Here is a 27,902-nt window from a genome sequence, read left to right as displayed (position 1 = left end):
CTTCTTGAACAGGTGGAAAATTATTTATATTTTGAACATTATTTTTAACACTGATTACCAGCGGAATTATTCATTACTTATCGTGTTAAGCAATGTCAGCTAAGATATATCTGAGAGCCAGATGCATTCATCAAAAGAGCCACATCTGGCTCGAGAACCATAGGTTCCCTACCCCTGATTTAAAACAACAGTAAAATATAAACATCTCACAGTAAAACTAAACAGAAAATAAAACTCGATACCACCCGGCGTCGATACCTGGATCGATCCGCCGCACCTGTTGACATCATAATATCTTCACAAAAAGACTTGCATGCTTTACAACATTTCAACTAAATGACGACTTTCAGTCAGTATCTCAATCATTTTGGTGTCGGAAATGTCCAAACAATCGTCAAGATTAAAGCTCAAAGGCAACAACAACACTTTGATAGGCGTCATGAAGGCTTAAAGACATAAAAGAGGTTGGAATAAAGACACGTTCCTGGCGAGCATTAAAGCATTTCCACTTCATAACGCAAACGTGAAGCCACAAATAGCGTCGTCGACTCTCTGTCCCTTGACCACTTTAAGGTATGTTTCTTTGTTTTATATTTCGCTCATGGAATATACTTTAAAAAATTTGCAATATTTCTACCTACTTATTCCACGTGGTGAAGTTTAAGTTAACTATATCGTTAGCATTAGATCACGACAACCGTCCTAAACAGATGTTCATCGTTGAATGCACCCAAAATAAGTAAGCATACAATTTACATTAACGCCCGGTTCAAATGAACTTACTATCAAACGAATGAATAGAAGAAGAAAAAAAGGATGACTAATGCAGAAATGCTAGATGATGTTGAATGTGTACTATTCACAAGGCTTTGTCCGCGGGTCTAAACATGGAAGAGAATGCAAGCCGGATGTAATTTTCATTTTGCGGACTTGCACGTTTAACGTGTGAGAATGTTGTCTGTCTATCTGTGTTAGCCCTGCAATGAGGTTTGCGACTTTTCCAGGGTGTACACAATTATCATTTCATGACCGAAGCAAAACCCTTTTTACACTTTTATACTGAAATAAATACATCATCCATCCATTTCTACCGCTTATTCCCTTTTGGGGTCGCTGGCGCCCATCTCAGCTACAATCGGGCGGAAGGCGGGGTACACCCTGGGCAAGTCGCCAACTCATCGCAGGGCCAACACAGATAGGCAGACAACAATCACACTCACATTCGCACACTAGGGCCAATACACCTATAACTAATTCAATAAAAACATAGAAAAAACTACCAGCAGCTGCAAAGTTTAGATCCATGAAGGACAGAAGAAAGTGAATGAATGTTTATAATTGAATACATTTAGATATGCATACAAATTTGATTTCCTTTTTTTAAATTATTTCTTTTAATGAATTAGGTAACCTGCCTTCCGCCCGATTGTAGCTGAGACAGGCACCAGCGCCCCCCGCGACCTCAAAGGGAATAAGCAGTAGAAAATGGATGGATGAATGTGCATTTACTGTACAGTCCGTGTGTTTCACGGGGAAGTACAGTGTGTGGAAATGCAGTGCGTGCTGTCACTGGTGCTGCCAGATCTCACGAGGGAAATAACAAGCAGCTCTATTACAATAGGCCAGTGGTTCTCAACCTTTTTTCAGTGATGTACCCCCTGTGAACATTTTTTAAATTCAAGTACCCCCTAATCCAGGGGTCGGGAACCTTTTTGGCTGAGAGAGCCATGAAAGCCAAATATTTCAAAATATATTTCCGTGAGAGCCATAAAATATTTTCTAGCTAAATGCGTGCATTTTTAAGTAAGACTAACATTTTAAGAGTATAATAAGTGTCTTATTCTTTTTAATAACATTGTTATGTAAAGTTAACCAATAATAAATATTATACTTCTTACCATTAATGCGACATTTTGAACAGGTGCGATAGAAAATGGATGGTTGCATTAAAATGCATGAGAATAATTTAAACGTTAATTTTAACACAGTGATTACCAGCGGAATTATTAATTACTTATCGTGTCAAGCAATGTCAGCTAAGATTTATCTGAGAGCCAGATGCAGTCATCAAAAGAGCCAGATCTGGCACTAGAGCCATAGGTTCCCTACCCCTGCCCTAATCAGAGCAAAGCATTTTTGGTTTAAAAGAAGATAAAGAAGTAAAATACAGCACTATGTTATCAGTTTCTGATTTATTAAATTGTATAACACAGTGGTCCCCAACCACCGGGCTCGATTGGTACCGGGCCGCAGAATGATTTTTTATTATTATTTTTTTTAATTAAATCGACATAAAAAAACAAGATACACTTGCAATAGTGCACCAACCCAAAAAAACCTCACTTTTTCATGACAAAAAAAACAAACAAAAAACGGTCCACAGCTACAAAAAGGTTGGGGACCACTGGTATAACAGTGCAAAATATTGCTCATTTGTAGCGGCCTTTCTTGAACTATTTGGAAAAAAAGATATAAAAAACACTGAAAACTTGTGAAAAAATAAACAATTATTTCAATTATAAATAAAGATTTCTACACATAGAAGTAATCATCAACTTAAAGTGCCCTCTTTGGGGATTGTAGTAGAGATCCACCTGGATTCATGAACTTAATTCTAAACATTTCTTCACAAAAAAATATATCTTTAACATCAATATTTATGGAACATGTCCACAGAAATCTAGCTGTCAACACTGAATATTGCATTGTTGCATTTCTTTTCACAGTTTATGAACCTACATTCATATTTTGTTGAAGAATTATTATAAATATATTTATAAAGGATTTATGAATTGTTGCTATTTTTAGAATATTTTTGTGTTTGTAGAAATACTATGTTTTGGTTTCTACAAAAGGCATTACAAAATCTACATGTTAGTTTTTGAGACTGTTTGATATTCTTGTGCAGCGTGTCGGTCAAATAAGAAAGTGTGTGAAATGTGTGATTAGCTTGCGCTGCTCGGCAGTGCACTGTAGAAAGCGTCGGTGGAGCATCTGGTTGAGTGAGGATGTCAATGACTGCAAGTAACCTCAGTGAAAGTCACGTCAGCAGCTGTCGTAGCCAACAGCAATACTCTGTGTACGCATGAGTGCACCCAACCCTGGTGGTCACATGATGCTGTGGTGTGGTGGCTCTGCTTGCGTCTCTGCAAGCAATTGGCTGAGACAGATCTTGCTATACACCACAAAGAGGAGATGATGGCATACATTTAGGCAGATGCAATTGGATTGAAAATGAAGGCCTCATACTGTACAACATTGAGTGGAATCGAAATAGTGTAAAGACTATATAGTTGGTGTAGGTTATCGACATCTGATGGTCTTTTACCCGTACAGTGCATACACAGTAATCTGCTTGTTTGGTGGAAACTAAAGCTGTCAGCTACATGTATATTAGGTTCTTGCAGGTCTGCCAGAGCGTTTGTAAAATCTTGTTATTCTTTTTCCACAAGTGTCTTGTATGTCAGGCTATATACTTGTCAAGAACTAGAAGTACAGGATTGGCGAAACCTCGCTGACAACTCGTTGTTTTTGTAAACAATGCCATGAATGCCTGAGAACAAAACATTGAGTATTAGCTTCAGACATGTTTGCAGAAAGGTTTTACTATTTTTGTTTATTTGAACTCACTTCGCTCCGTTCACATTTCGGTCAAGCTTTTAATTAAGAGCGTATTGGTCTATTGATTTTTGTCATAAATTATCCTCATTTTATTTTGGCTGTTGGCAACTCTTATATAGATGTCTAGATGGCGAGTATTGTAAGTCTTATTTTAAGCAATGTTTATTTCATATAATTAGTGATTGTGAAAAACAGATAATTTGAAAATATATATGTTTAATTACTAATGGTAACATAAGATAGACGGTGTTATGTTTTTTGGTTTGAAAACTATAACTTTGAGCTATTAGCAGCCCATTTAAGCTTCAAGTACATTGCACTTTTGCAGACCTCAATCAGTCAGTGCCTTGTGTCGTCTTGCAAACCACAATCACCAAAGCTACAGATCTACATGTTGGGCAAATGCCAAAGTTGGACCTTTTCTGTCAAACAACTAATCATGTAGATAAACTACATCTGGGACGACTTGTTGACGTATAGTCGTTCACGTCACAGAACTTGTGTCAAGAAAAGATGGCCGCGCGCAGAGAAAAAAATGCCCTTAGTGGTGTTAATCGATCGGCCACCTGTGGAAAAATGTGTCATTCCCAGATGCCAATCAATGCTTATCACAAAAAAATGATGACTTGTAGCTCAGACCTTGTATCTTGGTCATCTTGTTTAGAAACAAAGCTATTGCTAACTGTGTATGTCTTGTATGGCCATAAAGAGTACTGAGCAGTCCCTTTAAGTTAATATACCTCCTTTGCGGCAAATAAACTATTTCTCACAAGTATTAATATCACTGTGCAAATGGAGAAAGAGGTTAAAAATGAGACTAATCGAGAAAGAGAAACGGATGACAAGGAAACATGCTAAGGGAGATTGAAACAACAGAAGAATAAGTGCTTGGTCCCTTTTTACGGACATGTAGATTGAATACCGTATTTCCTTGAATTGCCGCCTGGGCGTTAATTAATTTAAAACTTAACCAAAGGCATGCGGTAAAAGTAAGCATGCGCTAATTATTTTAAAACCCCTTCTCACTACGGCACTTACCAAAGGTATGCAGTAAAAATTTGAGTGTGATGTAAGCTTGGACCTTAAATCCTATTGAATAGCTCTTAATCTTCTTCCCTTTATGCGATTTCAAATTACCGGTATTGAAATCAGCCTCCTCCATTTTGAAAATGATGACAGGGGAAGTGTCACTCGTGACGTCACAAGTTTGACCAGGCGGTAATACTCAGCATGCGCTAATTATTTTGGGAAGCGAGTTTGACCCGGCAGTAATTCAAGACAGGTGCGTACTATATGCCCTACGGCAATTCAAGGAAATACGGTATACGTAAGCGTATATTAACAAGAAATTACCAAGTAGATTAATAAGAGTCTAAAGAGAGGATAATATAACAGCAACAGTCATCTGTTGCGGTCTGTCGCTCGGTAATCCATAAATTTATCCTGTTGTTGGCAAGAGTAGTACATTTTAGTATATGATTGACATTAGTCATTAGATCGATACTTTAACAGTTTAAATATTTAGTTGTGTGTTTTTCCCATTTTGTTGTATTTGTATTTTTCAATAAAAATAATAACCAGTCCTGTTTTGTATATTGTACAGGATTGCTTATTATTTTTATTGGATAGTAGTCTGATTATTTCAATTGTTAGTTTTTTTCCTTTATTACCTCTTGTGTTATTTATTTCACCCCATATTTGTTCCCACTACCGCACCTTAATTTGAAGTCTTCAATCTCGTTATATGCAAATATAATGACAATAAAGTCTATTCTATTCTATTTTCTGCTGATTATAATTGTGATTAAAAAAATACCAATCATTTTGGGATCTTAAATTTTTTATAGTAAAATGTATTGGTATCAGTATTATTAAGGCCGACACCTACCTTCTAACCACATGTTATTCGATCGATACCCAACTTTGTAGTACAACTCACTACTAGTTAACTACCTGAAAAGTTCAGTGATTATATAATTATTTTTCAGATCTTTAGTCCGTAGTTCTCCCTATAAATGAATCATAAAATTTACAGTTAATACATGTGGCTCGTCTCACTTAGGGATGCTAGGTATCAGAATTGGCAGCAAAAAAAAAACATGATCGGAACACCCTTAGAAACCATAATAGCAAGTGAGCATTTTGAGGTGTTCCATAAATTGCAAATTACTAATAATTTTTCACAGCAGCTCACTGTAATGCAACAGCACTTACAAGTCATCAAGGGCAATTCTCCAGGATGGCGGAGGAAGTAAATAGTCTCTTAAGTAATTTTCTTTTGTATCCCCAACCAAACAACATGCATTTAAAGTCTCTAGATACAAGAAATCTGTTGTATTTTTGGGGAATTTATTTGTAAAATGTGTTGTACCACTACACACATGTCGAGTGGAGCCATATAAGGTCTCGTCAGAATTCCCCCCCGGACGCCTCCCTATGGAGGTGTTTAGGGCGCGTCCGACCGGTAAGAGGGCACAGTAAGGACTCAGGACACATTGGAGAGACTGACTCCCAGCTGGCCTGGGAACACCTCAGAATCCCGTGGGAAGAGCTGGACGAAGTAGCTGGGGAAAGGGAAATCTGGGCTTCTCTACTTAGGGTGCTGCCCCCGCGACCTGACTTTGGAAAAGCGGAAAACGATGGATGGATGGACTAGACAAAAAACTTAAATGAAAATCATTTCAACGTACAGACCAACTGATTTGTCAGAAAAAAATTCCATAGATTAATCGATTCATGAAAAAATCAGTTAAGGCAGCCCTAAAATAAATATTAAGTTAAACCATTTTGCCATAACATCTCTGGTTTTTAGTAAAACAAAAATGTTTTTTAATTTTCTTTACTTTTTGCATTAGACCCAACGATACATTTAAATTAGAGCTGTCAAATTTAACACGTTAACTTATGTGATTCATCACAATTTTTTTTTTGCATTTATCATTTACAGTATGAATGCAGATTAATCACACAAGTTATTTTGAGCGCACATGCTTCTGTCCCTCAACAGCTGATCCTTCTTAAGTGAAAAGCGGGCGGGTTGTTTTACGGTCAGTAACAGTGATCAGGTCAATGCAAAGATGAGTTCCGAGACTCAGACTGGTGACAAGTTTTCAAAATACATCCGATCGAGATTTTTGATAAAACCAAGGTAATTTGCATATATTGCAACAATGAATCATTTTATCGAAGGAAACACGGCAAGTTGATAAAAAAACATCCAGAAGCTCAACAGGTTTTTGAGAAACCTGCTAGCAAGAATGCTACTAGAACATCAACAGGCAGTGGAGTACAAGCACATTTAAACCAATTTGCTGTATTTCATAATATTTTAGCAGAAAGAAAAGCTGAAATGTTAAAGGGTTACTGAAATTAGATTTTCTTATTTAAACGGGGATAGCAGGTCCATTCTATGTGTCATAATCGATCATTTTGCGATATTGCCATATTTTTGCTGAAAGGATTTATTTAGTAGAGAACATCGACGATAAAGTTTGCAACTTTTGGTCGCTAATAAAAAAGCCTTGCCTGTACTGGAAGTAGCAGACGATGTGCGCGTGACGTCACTGGTTGTAGGGCTCCTCACATCCTCACATTGTTTACAATCATGGACACCAGCAGCTGGAGCGATCGGGACCGAGAAAGCGACAATTTCCCCATTAATTTGAGCGAGGATGAAAGATTCGTGGATGAGGATAGTGAGAATGAAGGACTAGAAAAAAAAAGGCGAGGGCAGTTAGAGCGATTCGGATGTTATTAGACACATTTACTGGGATAATTCTGGAAAACCCCTTATCTGCTAATTGTGTTACTAGTGTTTTAGTGAGATTATATGGTACCTGAAAGTCGGAGGGGTGTGGCCACAGGTGTGGTGACCGCCATTGTCTCTGAGGGAAGCCACGCAGCTGCAGGAGGACGCAAGCTCCGCTCATGTCTACGGTAAGAGCAGACTTATTAACACAATTATCTCACCGAAACCTGCCGGTTGACTTGTGGTCGGGGACCATGTTCGCTTGACCGCTCTCTGTTCCATAGTTAAGCTTCACCTTCGGGAATTTTAAACAAGGAAACACCGGCTGTGTTTGTGTTGCTAAAGGCAGCTGCAATACACCGCTTCCTACCTCCATCTTTTTACTTTGACTTCTCCATTATTAATTGAACAAATTGCAAAAGATTCAGCAACACAGATGTCCAGAATACTGTGTAATTACGCGATTAAAGCAGACTACTTATAGCTTGGATCGGGCTGGAAAAAAATGTCCACTACAACCAGTGACGTCAAACGCACGCGTCATCATATCGCAACGTTTTCAACAGGATACATCGCGCAATATTTAAAATTGCAATTTAGTCAACTAAAAAGGCCGTATTGGCATGTGTTGCAACGTTAAGATTTCCTCATTGATATATAAACTATCAGACTGCGTGGTCGGTAGTAGTGGGTTTCAGTAGGCCTTTAAATAAGGATTAGTGTTTTTTTTTAAATTTAGGTCACAGGGCGTGAGAGTCAGTGAGTTGCATACAACAGTTTGCCCAGTAGTAACCTCAACCAGCATAACTGCAACATTTTTGTCTGTGTGTGTGTTGGCAGTATCTCTGCAGGGGGATGGGTTATAGTTTGATTGGTTAGTAGAAAGCGAGGGAGTGTGTGTTTTGGAGGATCCTTTGCAACAACTTCCCCCTCCTTCCGCCTTACTCATTTGGCTTGCGTGACCTTATATGGAAAATGGGGCTTGTGGTGTGAGCAATTTCATCCTATCAGGTCGCTCGGGTATAGGCGAGGGTGGGACTGTGGAGGAGGAAGCAGGCAGGCCTAATCGGGTGGGGCTTTTCAAGGGGAGGTACCAAGGAAGCCGCCGGCTGCTTGCTATTTGAAAATGAATGATATGCTGCTCATGTATTGGACACACTAGGAGATTTAACATTTAAAGAGATAAACTGAATAGAGCAGAAGAAGGTTTGTTTTTACGGACATACATTAAAATCCCAACCAGGCCAACGATCAGCTTCTAACAATGCAATGTGAGTATTTCAGACAATGTTACGGTTTGTGTTCACGCCTGTGAATATGGTCATTCACATCATTGTATTCTCAGCGGATTGAATCGATTGAAACTGGACTGTTCAGATTGTCTTCATACATTTGCAATCTGAGCAGTTTATTTGCCATCAATTCAATGCCCTGAGAATAATTTGTTATATGTATTTCATGTAACTGGGATGGATTCATCCATTCACTTTCAAGACCAGTGTAAAAACCATATAGGGCTTTGGGCAGTTGTGTTCAAATTAGTTTTCTTAATTATCACTGTGACATTATGGTTTCAATATTTACCGCATCTCTGCATGATGTGAACAGTGCGATGGTGCTCCCAATGACACGTGGAGAGCTGGTCTAGTGCAGCAAGGGTGTAACCCACCCAGCGTTTGTTGTGAACTGCAATGTCCACCTGCTACATGGGCACCACAGAAACTGTGTGTTTAGGGTTTCCATTAGCTTTTATGTCAAAGGCAGCAGTGTGGTCATGCACTCAGGAAGCTGAGAGTCTTGCCCGCTCATAAACTGCTGCACTGGATGCTTTTTTAAGAGGGGGCAGCTGGCTAAGGATGTCATCATATGGAGGTCTGATCAATAGTCATCTCTGTGTTATTTTCATTAACAAAGACTGGACTAGTAGGTTTAATTGCAGGTTATTTGTCATTAGGTTTGGGTTGTTACAAGGTTTTTTCTACCGTTAAAAAAATAAAGAGTTCAGTGCTGTTCAGTGTGTCAGTCCTTCTGTTGCTGCATTAGAACAGTTGTGTCTAGGCACGACCCTGCTCTACTTTCATAATCCATTTCTGTTTGTACAAATGGAGCTGGTATCATGTCATTGTCAGTTTGAGCAGCCATCTGACTATCCAGTCACCATGCGCAATTATAGGAAATATTTAAACAAAAAACACACCAGTCTCCATTCTGTTTCACTTTGGGTTTTTGAGAAGTAAAAATAGGGAGGAATGTTCATCCTGTGGATGTTTCCAGTAAACTGCTCCTAGAGGGGAAATACTTTGGGCTATGTTTGAATGAGATTACAGTGAGGCAGTGAATGGAAAAAGCTCTGTCGTCATGATTGAAGGAATTTGAATTAGCTCTATAGTATGTCAGTCTCACAGTCACATTTCACGACCAAGTACAAAATCTTTTTATTTCTAACAGTGTTTTTCATCCATTCATTTATTTGTCGGCCTGCCTGGATTAGGTGGTACCTTTGCTCATAAACACATTACAAATGGACTGTCTGTGAATGTAGCTCGCCGTTATAACTCTGTGGCGGTCACCCCTGGTCTACCAGAGAACAAGAAAATGTAGCAATTTAGCAAGTGCGTAAACCCCTTTGGATACGCTTTTCAAAAAAAGGACAAACGACTAATGTGGCGGCCTTTTCTTCTGGTATTGGGAACATCTGAACTATGATTACGCTGTAGGCCAAAGTGGCCCAAATCAGATTTTTTTGAGCTCTTATTTTTACCAGCTGACTGTTTACACTGCAACTGTGATGAGGTGGTGACGTGCCCAGGGTGTACTCCGCCCGATTGTAGCTGAGATAGGCACCAGCGCCCTCCGCGACCCCAAAGGGAAGAAGCGGTATAAAATGGATGGATGGATGTTTACACTGCAAGTAAAATCTGATTTTTATCAGATTCCAGTGTAAACGCGCACAGCACCAATGTCGCCTGGACATAACTTGCATGTGCACTTCGATTGTGAAAACAAAGGAAGTTGACCGGGAGGAAATGCTACTATTACAAAATAAAATAGGATGCAACACCTTAAAAATTTGAGTTTTTTTTAATGTGGATAGTAAATGAAAGTAATATGTTATGAATGGATTTATATAGTGTAATATATTTGGGAGGATTCTAATCTTTTAATAGCTGTTTATTGATCCCAGCAAGCTTTATTTTTGTAAGAAATTGCGCCACCTCGTTAATTCTGGTCTTTCAACAATCGATATTTTTTCAGAATCATTTTATACATGCATTTAATACATAAAGCCTCTTGTTTGCGCACTACTGACAAGTGATTCACCGAAAATGTGGTCTTTTTAAATAAAAACCGAAACCGGATGTTGTGATAAAATATCCATTTCCCCTGCCGACTGCGTCTTTCCAGTGCACACGAGTGACTTAGTTTGTCCAAAGCTGACAAAAAAAAAAAAAAATCACCCTCAGGCCACATTGAGTTTAGACTGCAGTCACATTTGAAAAGATCAGCTTACAATCGGATTCAGGACTACCTCCTGATGTGGCCTGAATCTGATGCCAAAAGATGATATATTAAGCATTTGGATCCTTTAAACTGGCAAAAAAATTAAATTTGTGTCACTGGAGGGCGAAAAAAAAAATCAGATTTGGTGTGCAGTGTAAATGGGGCCTTGGAGACTGACACAACATCACATATGGCTCTTCTCAACAAGCAGTGGGTGCTGCTGCTGTTTGTGACATAAAAACACAAGAAAGTTAATTTGTAATAATGAACATATTTGGTTTTACTTTTAAATTTGTGTCTCTCTTTTACACCACACCAACCAAATCTACCTTCACAAATACATTGCAGTCCTGTGGGAAACACTGTGCAATACAGTATATCTGGATCAAACAGGATAAATGGTGTTTATTGGGGATAACAACTGAACACAATTTTATGATGAAGCAAACATTCCTCAACACAATCCCCTTTTTTAAATGATGCTTAAAAAGCAGTTGCTGCACTGGTAAACGGAGAAAAAAAGGCATTTCTATATCATAATCCATCCATCCATTTTTTACAGCTTGTCCCTTTTGGGGTCACGGGGGGTGCTAGAGCCTATTTCGTTTACATTCGGGCGGAAGGCGGTGTACACCCTGAACAAGTCGCTGACACAGATAGACAGAGGTGGTAGGAAGCCGGAGTACCCATAGGGAACCCAAGCAGTCACGGGGAGAACATGCAACCTCCACACAGAAAGATCCCGAGCCCGGGATTCAACTCATGACCTTCGTATTGAAAGGCACATGCAGTAACCCCTGTACCACCACGCTGCCCGTATCATAATGTGAACATCATCTATCCCCCTGACTCATCCAGCTTTGAGATAGGCCACAAGGTCAGCTGACTGCTTGTCTTGCCACATGACCACTATAGTGTAGTCAACACTGCTGACTTATGATTTCCTGCCAAGATATTACCGCTTGATTACAATCTGTAAACAATATGGGGCAAAAATATGTTATACAAGTGACAAAAAGCAGACAAGGCTGCTGGATTGTGTTTTCATTCCACTTACCTAAACATGCCAACAGAAGTCCAATATTATGACACACCGAAGAGAGCAAGGACCAATGCTGGGCAGAAAATTATTTTTAGTCACCGGCATATTTACATTGCGATCCAAGCTGGGATGTTTTATTTACACATATTTTAGTGGTACCGTGCTCCGCTTTGTCATCTCAACAGTACCAGAGTGCAGTGCAATTTGTGTTGTTGAACATCTTTTATACTTAATCAGTGTTGTCAGTGAGTTTGATGAGACTAACCGGAATGATATGGCTCAATGGTACTATTATGTACAGTTTGACTTTAACCTCAACTCGAAAAGTCAGTGTGACCTGCTCCTGAAAACACCCAGGTGTGAGTCCTGTGCGTGTACCATCGTCACAGTCATGTAATTAGAGCAGGGGATCCACGTTGCAACACCGTGTCCTAAAGTTTTTAAGTGTTATATAAAGCTGCAAAAACATTTGTAAATCTGAACTGCTGAAATGAAAAGGTGTCAAGTGATCTGATTTTTGCACTTTATTTATTAGGAGGCGCTTACTTGTTGTTTTGACAGCTAATTTAAATTGTTTGTGGAATTAATGCTGACCTTTTTATATTCATTGATATTAATGTGAACTCATTTATAGGCAGATAAGCCCGTAGATCAGTGGTCCCCAACCTTTTTTGCACCACGGACCAGTTTAATGTACCGTATTTTTCGGACTAAGTCGCTGTTTTTTTTCATAGTTTGGCCGGGGGTGCGACATCTACTGCTGAGCGACTTATGTGTGAAATTATTAACACATTACCGTAAAATATCAAATAATATTATTTCTCTCATTCGCGGAAGAGATGAAGAAAATGTCAGCAATCGTCACACACGTCACTCAATAAGAATTGGCGGGGGAGGGTCATGGAAGAAGTACATTGTGGGTCATGGAATGCTAACGACTATATGCTATATGCTACTGCCGTAGCTATTAAAATTGATAATTTCATCGTTGGCGATAACTTATAAAAACTGAGAAGGGCTGAACAAAAATGGCACCGAAAGATTACAAGCTGGAAGTAGTGAAATATGCAGCAGAAAACGAGAAAATGAAGCAGCGCATACCTTTGGAGTTGGCAGAGTTGTTTAGAAGCGACATCGAGGAAGAAGATTTCATGGGATTTATCGATTAGGGGTGACAGATTGTTTGGTAAACGTATAGCATGTTCTATATGTTATAGTTATTTGAATGACTTACCATTATATGTTATGTTAACATACCAGGCACGTTCTCAGTTGGTTATTTATGCGTCATATAACGTACACTTATTCAGCCTGTTGTTCACTATTCTTTATTTATTTTAAATTGCCTTTCAAATGTCTATTCCTGGTGTTGGATTTTATCAAATAAATTTCCCCCACAAATGCGACTTATACTCCAGTGCGACGTATATATGTTTTTTTCCTTCTTTATTATGCATTTTCGGCCTGTGCGACATATACTCCGGAGCGATTTATAATCCCAAAAATACGGTAGTCATTATTTTCAGGGACCGACTTTCCACTTGGACTTGTTTCCTTGCAATGAGATGGAAATCAGCCGTTGGCTACAATCTGTCGCATTGATATTTTATATGTTCTTTAATGTGCATTGTATGATGTCACAAAGTTATAACAAATGGCCACTTGGGGCGGTATAGCTCGGTTGGTAGAGTGGCCGTGCCAGCAACTTGGGGGTTGCAGGTTCGATTCCCACTTCCGCCATTCTAGTCACTGCCGTTGTGTCCTTGGGCAAGACACTTTACCCACCTGCTCCCAGTGCCACCCACACTGGTTTAAATGTAACTTAGATATTGGGTTTCATTATGTAAAGCGCTTTGAGTCACTAGAGAAAAGCGCTATATAAATATAATTCACTTCACTTCACACTTCACTTCCTAGGAATAGTTTTCCTGTACATCTATAAACAAAGTTATTGGTGTTTCTAGTGGGACAGGCGAAAGTTATAATGTCGGAGAAAATGCAGTCGTTTATAAATTTAATGTTTCTCTGCGGCTACCGAGCAAATGCGTCACGGACCGGTACCGGTCCACGGACAGATGGTTGGGAACCACTGCTGCATATGGCAAATGTAGAGGCGCTATTGTTTTAGGCCAAAATAACTACATTTCCCATGATCCTGTGGAAAGGGAAGCAAGGAAGTTGATGGAAAAAGGCGCTAATATTGTTGTTTATGATGGAAGCTGTTGAATGCAGTAAGATCTACTTAACCAGACAACTTTGGAATATAAAGAACTCTCCTCATTGAAGTGTGATCATGTTTATTTGTCATTATTTGCAGCAGAATTATTGGACTGTAAGTGATGCACTTTTATTGTCCCCAACCTCCTCTTCTTTTTCAGTGACTGTATGTGAGTCCACCACAATGTCTGAAGCGTCTGTGCATCAGCAGCCTAACTCTCTGGCCTTCCTGGAGTCCAGTTGTGGTTCGGGTGACAACGTACTTTCCATTGATCCTGTTTTGGATACAGCCAAGTATGTACAAATAGTGTAACAGTTAACTTTACTTTTAAAAATTGATTTGGTACAAACTTTTTCCCCCTTGTTTGGCAGCTCAATGCCCCAAAATAGATAGCACACCTGTTTACACAAATGAACGCTCTGATGACTTTTTAATAGTAATATACTTAAATATTATATTATACACTTTAATACTATTTCATGGGCTTCACGGTGGCAGAGGTGTTAGTGCGTCTGCCTCACAATACGAAGGTCCTGCAGTCCTGGGTTCAAATCCAGGCTCGGGATCTTTCTGTGTGGAGTTTGCATGTCCTCCCCGTGAATGCGTGGGTTCCCTCCGGGTACTCCGGCTTCCTCCCACTTCCAAAGACATGCACCTGGGGATAGGTTGATTGGCAACACTAAATTGGCCCTAGTGTGTGAATGTTGTCTGTCTATCTGTGCTGGCCCTGCAATGAGGTGGCGACTTGTCCAGGGTGTACCCCGCCTTCCGCCCGATTGTAGCTGAGATAGCCGCCAGCACCCCCCGCGACCCCAAAAGGGAATAAGCGGTAGAAAATGGATGGATGGAATCCTATTTCATACTCTAATGGCAACCCACGCACCGCGCTAATAGTTAAAAATATTATGGCAATCTTGAACTTGAATCCTACTAGAAAAAACACAACTACAACCATAAAACACAGATCTCAACCAGGCCCTTGTTCTCAAATGTAAAAAAAGTCCAAATATTTATAGCAAAATGAAAAAAACTGTGTGGATATTTTGGTATGTCTCCACTATCTTTGTCTCTGCGGGGCCACGTTTCCTGAAAGTTTCATGAAAATCCGCCCATATTTATTTTGTTATTTTGCTAGCAGACTGACAAACCCATGTCCTCGATTACATGACCTATCTACTGAACATTTATCAGCTCATATCAAACCTGACATTTTAGGGCAAAGCCCTAGAAAATGTTTTATACAAACAGCTTAGCGACTTTTCTCTTGTTTGACACCACCACAGCACTGAATCAGCTGTGATCAAGGTGACAAATGATATCCGCTTGAACACAGATGCAGGATAAATCTCAGTCTATGTTCTGATGGAACCGAGCGCTGCCTTTTGACACAGTTGACCATACCAACTTAATAAAAAGGGTAAAAAACTGGGTGGGAATTTCCGGTTATGCTCTTAACTGTCCTATCTGTATCACAGGACATACTTTGTTGAAAGTCTCTCTGACCAAATGGCTGTGACTGTGGAGTTCCCCAGGGCTCCATTTTGGGACCCCTATTGTTCAACTCCTACATGTTGTCACTAGGTTAGCTAATACGCAGCTTCAATGTGTCCAATCACAACTTTGCAGATGACACTCAGATCTATGGGTCACTGACGGCAGATGAAAGTTGGCCTGTTGATTTACTTTGTCGCTGCATTGAACATAAGTGTGTGGATGCAAAACAATTGTCTTTATCTAAACCCAAACAAAACAGAAATCATCTTTGGCCCACAGACGCAAAGATAAACTATTAGTCACCTTGTGACACTCTCCCTGAAACCCCAATAATTAGGTTAGAAAGCTAGGGGTAATGATGGACTCAGACTTGAACTTTTAACAAGCACATTAAGTCAATAACAACAGCTTTTTACCACTTGAAAAACATAGCTAAAATCAGAGGAATAATGTCTAAATCAGACTTAGAAAGACTAGTCCATGCCTTTTGTCTCCAGCCAGTTAGGCTACTGTAATGGTCTTCTCACTGGGCTCTCTCTAAACGAGCTGTAAAGCAGCTGCAGTACTTCCAAAGTGTTTCTGCTGGTGTCTTGACTAGAACCAAGGAAATATGACCATATCAGTCCTGTGTTTAGGTCACTGCGCTGGCTTCCTGTTGCTCAAAGAATAGACTTTAAAACAGCTCTCTTTGTGTACAAGTCGTTTCATGGTCTTCTGCCAAAGTTTATCTCTGACATGCTAGAACCACGTGAACCATCTCAGGCTCTGATAACGTCAGGAAGTGGTCTCCTGCTGGGGTCTAAAGTCAGGACCAAACAAGGTGTAACTGAGTTTCGGTACTGTGGGCCTAAAATCTGGAATAGGCTTCCAAAAGAGGTCAGATGGACCTCAACATTTGCAATGTTTAAATCCAGCCTGAAAGCACAATTTAATTTTGCATATGACAACAGAAAGTATTTTATCTACAGTATTTTATTGATTTTTATTTTAATTATGATTGTTTTGTCTGATTTTAATTTGAATTCAGTTTTATAATCTTATTTTTCCCTTCTTTGAATTTTCTGTGAAGCACTTTGAATTGCTATGTGTACGAATTGTGCCCTATAAATAAACTAGTTAACAAAAGCTAACAAATGTGTCCAAACAGAAGCCTGTTTAATTTTAAAATAGTTTAAAAAACTAGTAAAGCCACAGCTAGAAAACATGTTATTTAAATTGTATATTTTATAGATGTTTGTTGAATGTTAAATGTGTTGTATACTTAGAATATTTGCAATTATATTTCTTATATTTTTAGATGCCATTGTCGAGGTGGGGGAAATTAGTGTGTCTATTTAAATCGACTACTTGGCAGCAAACAGCCTCTTTTTAAAATCTTCAATCATTGGATGCCAGCACAAAATGAATAGGGCCACTCCAACCCATTTGTTTCTTTGCAGGTTCATGCTTCTGCTTCTGGTTTTTCTCAACGATGCGGTAGCTCAGCTTGGGACTTCACCCTTCTGTTTGATAACATGTTTTTCCTTTCATGTACATCAGTGAGTCCTCAGAGGAAGAGCCCACAGCGGAAAGGGAAGAGGAGACTATTGGCCATGTTACAGCCAAGGTCCCCACTGAATACGCCTTGAACGTACAAACAGGTGACACCGAACACACAACTGAACACGGTTTACATGGCTTTCAATTTGGACATTTTCATTTGTGGTGTAAATGGATCGTAGTCACATGGGGCAATTTACATGGTAGACCGACCGTGCTATCACTTCCCTTTTGGTGAACTCCGGATCAACTCTTCCTGAGGAAGTGACATCTCTTCCCCTGCCGTCTGTCATCCATTTTGACATTTCACATTCTTTCCTGGCTTTGTTACAGAGGGCAAAAAAAGCCTTGTGAAACATTTTAACCAAATGTATTTCATAGTTGAGGGGCTAAATCATCACTTACACAGGACAGGGGATGTAAGATGAACTTGCATATTCTCGTTATAGCAGCTGTTTGTTTTAGGCCATAAATGTGTTATCAGTTAGTTCCTGTGTGCATAGGAGACACTAAAATACCACCGTGTTTGAGTATCCTGTTGCCAGTTTATCATGTTACCACCGTGTTTGAGTATCCTGTTGCCAGTTTATCATGTTTTATTAAAAAAAACAATATGCACCTGAGTTCAGTTCAAAACAAAAAATGTTGCCGCAAATTCATTAAAACATTGGAGTTCTCCTGTTGTATACAGGAACCAGGTAAACACATTGGCAGATCCTTGCATTGACATTTTCACCTTGCTAATAAACAGAACACTGGGATCTAACCTTGTGATTTACATAACTGAGGCGTTCCTTAGGGCACCCCTTTAAGTCCCCTCTTTTTTGGCATTTACAATTTTTTTTTTTTTTTATGAGATTCACGTAACCAGGGTGTTTTTTTATTTTTTTATTTATTTCGGCAATCTTCACATAAAACAAAGAACAACAACAAAAAAAGAAGAAAAAAAAAAACACTCATTTGAGCAATGATTGAGCCGAAAGGGTGTAGGTTGAAGCAACGCTTATATAAACCTACCCCATCACAAGAACAAGGTTCAAAATATATAAAATCGAAAACATGCTTCACTTATATTACTTTTTTTTTTAAACAATATATAAGCAACATATATGTAGCACACGTCTCATATACACAGTTTAACATTTAAATCAAACATACATTTGTACACTTATATACACAATTTATTTAAATTCCATATAAAGTGGTTATATATACACTTTAATATAACCTATATGTATAATTATGAAATCATAAATTGTATTTATATACATATTATATATTATTGTCTTTCTAAAACAATGTTTGCTCTTCTTTCTTATATTTACTAATGATAAATGATTTAAAAAGCTTTTTAAACTGGTTTATGTTGGTGCTGTGTTTTATTTCATCCTTTAAACAGTTCCATATTTTAACCCCTGCTATTGTTATACTCATTCGTTTCTGCGTTGTTCTACAATATTGGATCTTAAAAAGTAGTTCTCCTCTTAAATTATAATTCCCTTCTCTCTGTAAAAATCTTCTCTGTAACCCTGTTGGAAGGGAATCTTTACTTGCTTTATAAATCATTTGGGCAGTCTTGAGTTGGATGAGATCTGGTAGTTTTAAATCAAATGTTTTTATAAATAATCCATTAGTGTGTTCTCGGGGTCCTGTGTTATGTATCAGTCTGATGGCCCTTTTTTGCATTATGAATAGTGGTTGGATGTTCGTCCTGTATGTATTTCCCCAAACTTCTAGACAGTAACTCAAGTATGGTAAAACAAGTGTACAATAAAGAGTGTGTAATGTTTTTTGATTAAGAAGGTGCCTTGTTTTACCCAGGACAGCAATACTTCTCACCAACTTCCCTTTGATGTATGTAATGTGTGACTTCCAGGAGATCCTGTGGTCCAAGATCACACCCAAAAATTAGATTTTGTTTACTCTTTCTATACTAACATTGTCTATATATAATTTTACATCTATATCATTTCTCTTATTTCCAAATAACATAAAGTTAGTTTTATTTAGGTTTAATGATCATTTATTAGCATCAAACCATTGTTTTAGTTTACACATCTCCATGGTGACGGTCCTCAGGAGCTGCTGCAAGTCCACATAAGAACAGAGTACATTGGTGTCATCCGCAAATAACACATATTTAAGGTTTTCAGTTACTTTACAAATATCATTTATATACATGAACATCTTGGGCCCTAAGACTGACCCCTGTGGTACCCCACATTTAATATTTAACCAACATTATTTTTTTTTGTGATATCTGTACAAACTGCTTTCTATCAGATAAATAACTTTTTATCCATTCCAGAACAATACCCCTAAAACCATATTTTTCTATTTTTCTAATAAGAATACTATGGTCTACTGTATCAAAAGCCTTCTTAAGATCTAAGAATACTCCTATTGTATATTTATTGTTATCAATATCAGTTATTTCTTCAATTAAATCTGTTAATGCTTGTGCTGTTGATCGATTATTCCTGAAACCATACTGCCTATCTGTTAATAATTCATTTTTTTCTACAAAGCCATCGAATCTATTTATAAATATTTGTTCTAATATTTTGGAGAACTGTGGTAATATTGAAATTGGTCTGTAGTTTGTGAATAAGTGTCCGTCTCCCGCTTTGTGAATAGGAACAACTTTTGCAATTTTCATTAGTTGAGGAAATACTCCCATTTCAAATGAAAGGTTAAATAGATACGCTAATGGAGCACTAATTCCATCTATCACATACTTTAAAGTTTGCATGTCTATATCATCCACATCTTTGCTTGTTTTGTTCTTAAAACTTTTGACTATGTCCCTGATTTCTCTTTCTACTACTGGTTTTAAAAACATTGTTTTAGGGTTTGGGTTGATATAATCTGCTGCATCTATTTTTGTCCCTTCTACCTTTATCTCTTCTGCTAGTTTCGGTCCAATATTTATAAAATAATCATTAAATGTATTTACTATCACCTCCTTATCCTTAATCATGTTGTTATTTTCCATAAAGTATGGTGGGTATTGATTATCATCATTTTTATTTCTAATACCATTTAATATTTTCCAGACACCTCTTACATTATTCTTGTTATATTCCAGTTTATTTATATAATAATCTTTTTTACACATTCTGATTATATTGATTAGTTTATTTTTATATTTTTTATATTTATTTTCATTTACTAAAGTTCTATTTTTTATAAATTCCTTATATAAAATATTCTTTTTTTTACAGGCATTTTGGAGTCCTTTAATCATCCACGGTTTAAACTCGCCGTACTTTGACTTCCTTTTATAATTTACTACTGGACAAGTTCCATCATATAGTATTTTAAATGTGTTTAAGAATTCTTCATAAGCTGTATTAACTTCTTTTTTTTTATCATAAATAGTATTCCAATTTTGCTTTTGTAGTTCATTCTTAAGTTTGTTGAGCGTTTTCTCTGTTATGATTCTTTTATAGACAGTTTCACATTCATTCTTGATTTTAATTTTACTGGCACAGTTGTAGACCACAAAGACTGGGAGATGATCACTTATATCATTTATCATATTAGGTTGTCATCCATTATATTGGTAAAAATATTGTCAATTAGGATGGCACTATGTGATGTGATTCTTGTTGCTTTATTTATCAAAGATATCAAACTCATACTGTGCATTGTGTCTATAAATTCAGCTGTTTCTCTATTGCTACTTGTATGTATTAAGTCAATGTTAAAGTCTCCACTAATAAATATTTCTTTGTTATTCAATTTATAAAATACTCCTTCCATAGCTTTGGTGAAGGTTTCTATTTTGGATCCCGGAGTTCTATATATACAACTAACCAGGATATTTTTTCTTCCTTCTCTTATAATCTCTACCGTTATACATTCCATTACTTGTTCAATGATAGATGTCATATTTTCAACTTTAATAAAGTTTAGATTTTTATCAATATAGAGTGCTACTCCTCCTCCCTTTTTATCCATTCTATCCAAATGCACAAATTCATATCCATTCAGACCAAAATCTACACTTTTTTTCTTGAGTTATCCAAGTTTCTGATATTGCTATAATGCTAAAAGGTTTTAGAAATTGACTTAAATATTCCTTTATATGGTGAAAGTTTGCAGACAGACTTCTACTATTAATATGTATAATTGTTAATTGGTTACTTAATTTTATACTGCCATTATATTGTTCATCTGTATAATATTTGCAATTCATTGCTATGCCATTGAATAAATTTTTTTCAGGGTCTATATCGTTTTCAAACATAGTGCAAAGTTCATATTTCACTCATTCATTTGCTGTTATATTAACATTCAATTACCAAGTTGGCAACATGATTTCTGGTTTCATCATTTGTACTTTGCAAGCTCCCCCATTTCTCTGATTACTAGAACCTTTGCTTCTTCAGGCGTGCCCTGTAGTTTTATCCAGACTTTGCAATTCCGTGTCCACGTGGACTGAACTTTCCCTTGTTTCTCTAGGGCCCTGGCCTGTCTTGCTATGTCCGAGTTTTTTTTTTGTTAAGTGCTCATTAATGTACACTGCGGTACCTCTTAACTTTTTAGACTGTCTCAAAAGATCAGTTTTTACTTTCCTGTTCGTAAACCTTATAATAATTGCTTGTTTTGCCAAGTTATCCCTTCGAGGGAGGGTATGACAGGCAGAGATAGCATTACTGTCTATTTCAATGTTCTTAAACTGAAAAAACTGCAGGACCTGTTGCTCCAGGTTTTCTAGCTCCGTCGTGGACTCATCCCCACCATTCTGTTCGCCTGCAGTTGCTCGAGCATATGAGCGGTGTTTGTTCAAGCCACTGACAATCACATCATCCATTCTTGTGTATTGTTCAAGTTCATCAACACGTCTTTCCAATATTTTAATTGATTTGTCTTTTTCTACAATTATTTTTTTTAGCTCTCTAACTTCCTCCACTAGTTGACTAAGGGCAGTTTGTTGGTTTGCCACTCTGGACAACTCTTCAGACATAAAGTTAAGCGAGAGTTTTATTTCTTCCAGCTCGTCAACCTGTGCCTTCCAAGGAGGCATTGTTACTGTTGGTAGTTTAACCTTGGAGTACCTTGATCAGTAGGCTTTATGGCAGTCTGCTTGATCTGTTGGTGGTAGGTGCTGCTGTACTGGAGTTAGAGATATTGTCGTTAATGAATGCTTGCTAATTCCTCAGGGCAGCAGCAGCAGCAGAGTGTTGGCCTCCTCAGGGCAGCAGCAGCAGAGTGTTAGCCTCCTCAGGGCAGCAGCAGCAACAGAGTGTTAGCCTCCTCAGGGCAGCAGCAGAGTGTTGGCCTCCTCAGGGCAGCAGCAGCAGCAGCAGTGTTAGCCTCCTCAGGGCAGCAGCAGCAGCAGAGTGTTAGCCTCCTCAGGGCAGCAGTAGCAGCAGCAGAGTCTTAGCCTCAGGGCAGCAGCAGTAGCAGAGTCTTAGCCTCAGGGCAGCAGCAGTAGCAGAGTCTTAGCCTCAGGGCAGCAGCAGTAGCAGAGTCTTAGCCTCAGGGCAGCAGCAGCAGCAGAGTGTTAGCCTCCTCAGGGCAGCAGCAGCAGCAGAGTGTTGGCCTCCTCAGGGCAGCAGCAGCAGCAGAGTGTTGGCCTCCTCAGGGCAGCAGCAGCAGCAGAGTGTTGGCCTCCTCAGGGCAGCAGCAGCAGCAGAGTGTTGGCCTCCTCAGGGCAGCAGCAGCAGCAGAGTGTTGGCCTCCTCAGGGCAGCAGCAGCAGCAGAGTGTTGGCCTCCTCAGGGCAGCAGCAGCAGCAGAGTGTTGGCCTCCTCAGGGCAGCAGCAGCAGAGTGTTGGCCTCCTCAGGGCAGCAGCAGCAGAGTGTTGGCCTACTCAGGGCAGCAGCAGCAGAGTGTTGGCCTACTCAGGGCAGCAGCAGCAGCAGAGTGTTGGCCTCCTCAGGGCAGCAGCAGCAGCAGAGTGTTAGCCTCCTCAGGGCAGCAGCAGCAGAGTGTTAGCCTCCTCAGGGCAGCAGCAGCAGAGTGTTAGCCTCCTCAGGGCAGCAGAGTGTTGGCCTCCTCAGGGCAGCAGAGTGTTGGCCTCCTCAGGGCAGCAGCAGCAGCAGAGTGTTGGCCTCCTCAGGGCAGCAGCAGCAGCAGAGTGTTGGCCTCCTCAGGGCAGCAGCAGCAGCAGAGTGTTGGCCTCCTCAGGGCAGCAGCAGCATCAGAGTGTTGGCCTCCTCAGGGCAGCAGCAGCAGCAGAGTGTTAGCCTCCTCAGGGCAGCAGCAGCAGCAGAGTGTTAGCCTCCTCAGGGCAGCAGCAGCAGCAGAGTGTTGGCCTCCTCAGGGCAGCAGCAGCAGCAGAGTGTTGGCCTCCTCAGGGCAGCAGCAGCAGAGTGTTAGCCGTTGGAGTTGCTGCGTTCTCGGGGTGGCAAAGCTGCAATGGTTGGCGTGTTCTCACAGACTCTGAAGACCAGGCAGGAAGCGGCAGGAGCAGCGTGCAGATCAGCATCAATTTTACTGAAGAGACTTGTAGCTTACTTCAGATGCAGTCAGTCGTCATTTTTTAAACTTATTTTAGTTATACTAGTGGTGTTCCTCAAGGTTCCGTTTTAGGGCCTCTCTTTTTCGTCGTTAGGGAGCTATTCAACAGGTGGCCCGCAAGTTCAGTCCGAAAACCTTTTTTCAGCACATTCCTAAAAACGCATAGCGTGCTGTCATAGAGATGATCTTTGATGAGCCTTAAAACGTGCAGAGCACTCCTGTAACTGTAATCAAATGTCTACTGAATATACAAAATAAGACTAATAATGAAGGGAGAAGTGCAGACCCCCCCATTCTTAGCTTTCTGGAAATGCGGCCCTCAAAACAATATATAATACCCTGTGTATGAGAATAATAATAGAAAAGGATATACAACACTGTAGTGGCCTCTGCGTTGCTCTACGCCATCGTCTGCTGGGATGGGGTGGGTGGGCTGCATGGCCAGAGACAGGAACAGACTTAAAGCCGACTCCGTCCTAGGCTGCCCACTAGCTCTCGGCCAAATGTCCAGTTTGCGCATAAAAGTGAGAATCCACCCAAGGAGAACGAAGTGTCCAATACATGCTCATCCAGACAGGGCTCAAGAAACTCATCAATCTCGATCCTCAGCACTAGCGTCGCAGCCCCGTCTCTTCCTCCGCATTTCTTTGGGTCTCTACACGCCGACTCTGACGTGGCAGCAAACCAGAAGCTGGTCTCCGGTACAAACATGGCCATTCCCAAAAAGCTCCCAAGGGGCAGATCCAAAAGTTCAACAAAAAGCACTGCAGAAGTTACAAAAAAGGCACCCCTTGTTGCCTTGTTGCGTAGTCCCGAAATGACCAGAACCAAAAGACAAACACATGAAAACAAGAGGGAAGCATCAAGAACAAAAAAGGAGTTCCTGCACTCCACTACAGCTGCGCCATCTTGGAAAAAAATATGGCCTACATAATCATTAACATGCGGCGATCACAGCCCTGACAATTGGCAATTGGATTTTACAGTATGTATCCTGTTTTTCCATTACCCCTGTTGATCCATGATTATGCCGTAATTGTAAAAAGCATCTTTGTTTCTTAAAAAGAGCAAAACAGTTATACAATATTTTATCAAAGTTTTATTCAGCCAATGTGAAAAACAATTATTTGTGCTGTATTAGAGCACTGCTACGTATCTTGTGGAACTGAGCTTTGGGCTCAGACCGGTCTGATTAATGTATCTTGGGGGTCTTTGTAGAAATTCTCAAATATGCAACAGAATATTTGGTTCTCCTGAACTAATTTCTCTTTTAATGTCCCAATGTCTTCCAGTAAATCCCCAGCGTCCAGACTCTCTGTCAGTGACAGCCAGAGCAGCGCCACAATCTGACTTGTGGACGTGTCAGCGCGACGGTGAAGTAAACCTTCGCATGGAGGACACCGGTCTGGCCGCTGAGACCCCGTTGACAGTTCATCAACTCTTTACCTCAACTGTGAAGAAGTTTGGCAACTATACTGCTGTGAGTTGGAAGGAGGGTGAGCAGAAGAAGAGCCTGAACTACATAGAATACTACGAGACCTGCCGCACTGCAGCCAAGAGCTTCCTTAAGGTAAAGTTGATTAGAATGTTGAAGAACATTGCTTCGTCATTGAGCAGGGAGGCACAAAGCTCCCTTGTTAATGAGGTTTGCCAGTTTAAACAATTTCAGTCTGTGTAATGTTATTTCTGTGGATAATCTTTAAACTGATTCGATTTTAACTAAAGGTTTTCCTTTGTGACATATTTGTTCCTTACAAACAACCCTTTACTGAATCCTGTTCAGCATTTTCTTACATGAGTGTCACGCACACGCTACACAACTGGGCCAAGTTTTCAGTGACGACGCTCGTCTTTGCTGATTGTCATGTGGCAGCACACTTGAAGGCAATGAGGGCAACGCAGCATGAAGGGGTCAGACTGAACCTCAAGCCACACACTAAGGTCTCCTTACAAGACACAGTACTCTCTTGATTTTTAATAAACTCAACACACACACACACACACAGTTGTAAGGTCATGCACGTGCAAGTACACGAAGGTCGATATGCCTTTCGATGTGTACAGTCATGTAGTGCTGAGCTGACTGCATTTTAACCCTCACTTCTCACGATGTGAACTTGACCCTTCCTTGTAACATGACGCTTCGTTAGTGTGTGCTGAGCAACAAATGATAGTGTATTCCAGGGGTCACCAACACGGTGCCCGCGGGCACCAGGTAGCCCGTAAGGACCAGATGAGTAGCCCGCTGGCCTGTTCTAAAAATAGCTCAAACAGCAGCACTCACCTACGGAGCCCGAGATACATGTGTAAAAACAAAAATCCCCATGTCCCTTTAGGGGCTCCGTACTTACCAGTGAGCTGCCTCTATTTTTAAAATTGTATTTATTTACTTGCAAGCTGGTCTCGCTTTGCTCGACATTTTTAATTCCAAGAGAGAAAAAACTCAAATAGAATTTAAAAATCCAAGAAAATATTTTAAACACTTGGTCGTCACTTGTTTAAATAAATTAATGTAATTGTTTGAATGAATTAATTTATTTCAGAAAGACAATTTTAGAGAAAAAATACAACCTTAAAAATTATTTTAGGATTTTTAACCACATATACCTTTTTACCTTTTAAATTCCTTCCCCTTTTTTCCTCAGAATTTAAATCAATGTTCAAGTAAATTTATATTTTTTATTGTAAAGAATAATGAATACATTTTAATTTAATTCTTCATTTTAGCTTCTTTTTTTTTGACGAAGAATATTTGTGAAATATTTCTTCAAACTTATTATGATTAAAATTCAAAATAATTATTCTGGCAAATCTAGAAAAGATTTAGAATCAAATTCAAATCTTATTTCAAAGTCTTTTGAATTTTTTTTTAAATTTTTGTTCTGGAAAATCTAGAAGAAATAATGATTTGTCTTTGTTAGAAATATAGCTTGGTCCAATTTGTTATATATTCTAACAGAGTGCAGATTGGATTTTAACCTATTTAAAACATGTCATCAAAATTCTAAAATTAGTCTTAGTCAGGAAAAATTACTAATGATGTTCCATAAATTATTTTTTTAATTTTTTCAAAAAGATTCGAATTAGCTAGTTTTTATCTTCTTTTTTTCGGTTGAATTTAGAATTTCAAAGAGTCGAAATTGAAGATAAACTGTTTCAAAATTTTATTATTTTGTTTGTGTTTTCTCCTCTTTAAAACCGTTCAATTAAGTGTTTTTTTCATCATTTACTCTCTTTAAAAAAACTTTCCGTAAAAGGAAAAAAAATGTACGACGGAATGACAGACAGAAATACTATTTTTTTATATATATAGATTTATTTATTGAAGGTAAATTGGGCAAATTTGTTATTTCTGGCAATTTATTTATGTGTGTATCCAACTGGTAGCCCTTCGCATTAATCAGTCCCAAGAAGTAGCTCTTGGTTTCAAAAAGGTTGGTGACCCTGGTGTATTCTATGCTTGTGGTTGTTACCCATTACCCATTGTGACACCGCAACACAGGAAGTGAATTTACAAGTCGTTCAAATCAAGGTGCGCTTGCAAACAAAACACACCGGTAATGTTGGCTATAATCCAACATATACAACATCTTACCAATGTTGTGCACTTGGGCAGAAATATAGATTCCCTTAAAAATTAAGTCAAAATGCAGCCATTATTGTCTAAATAACTGGCAATACATGTGATTACGCCTCACAGTGAACATCTACTAATTGTGTCCAAAGCTTCATATTTAGGCCATGTCCACATGACCATGGATACTTAATAAATACATACCGTATTTTTCGGACTATAAGTCGCAGTCTTCTCCACAGTCCAGCGTGGGGTGAGACCCGGCCAAACAAAAAAAAAAAAAAAAAAAAAAAAAAAATGTTATTTTTTATTTTTTATAGTTTGGCCAAGTCTCACCTCCGGCCAAATTACAGAAAAAACGCGACTTATAGTCCAAAAAATACGGTATGTATCTCTATGCGTTTAGGCCTCTTGTCCACACGCTAACGCATATTTTTGTCCTTAAAAACGCAGACTTTTGCAAATGCTGGCCAAAGTGTAGAGTTCCAAAACTGTCCGCTCAGCGTATGTTCACGGCACAAACGGAGACTTGCACTCCTCTGATGACGTCACGGTTGTGCGCTCTCATTTCCGAAGCTCAACAACACTGTTTTACTGGCTTGGAACACACAATAAGAAGACTTAATGTATGTTTGACTGTAAACTTGCTGTTATTTTCACTCAACATTAATAAAAATTAAAATGGACTTTGTAC

General features: G+C 39.1%; 1 protein-coding gene across 2 annotated transcripts in view; it reads left to right on the top strand.

Moving 5' to 3' along the window:
- The first annotated feature begins 311 nt into the window (after positions 1–311).
- The window catches only part of acsbg2 (acyl-CoA synthetase bubblegum family member 2), a 48,292-nt gene continuing 20,701 nt past the window's right edge, over positions 312–27,902 (top strand). Inside the window, exons 1-4 of one of the 2 annotated variants that reach the window (XM_061883541.1) lie at positions 312–573; positions 14,291–14,423; positions 17,164–17,264; positions 24,927–25,204. In XM_061883541.1, the coding sequence (XP_061739525.1) occupies positions 14,314–14,423; positions 17,164–17,264; positions 24,927–25,204 (489 nt within the window). In that variant the 5' untranslated portion in view covers positions 312–573; positions 14,291–14,313. Of the gene's footprint in view, positions 574–8,446; positions 8,641–14,290; positions 14,424–17,163; positions 17,265–24,926; positions 25,205–27,902 lie in introns of those variants that run through there. The other variant, XM_061883540.1, reaches the window with a different exon arrangement.

The sequence above is a fragment of the Nerophis ophidion genome, linkage group LG22 (assembly GCF_033978795.1).
Source record: "Nerophis ophidion isolate RoL-2023_Sa linkage group LG22, RoL_Noph_v1.0, whole genome shotgun sequence".
Classification (NCBI taxonomy): domain Eukaryota; kingdom Metazoa; phylum Chordata; class Actinopteri; order Syngnathiformes; family Syngnathidae; genus Nerophis; species Nerophis ophidion.
Note: the sequence above shows the minus strand (reverse complement) of the source record. Positions and strands in the feature narration are given on the sequence as shown.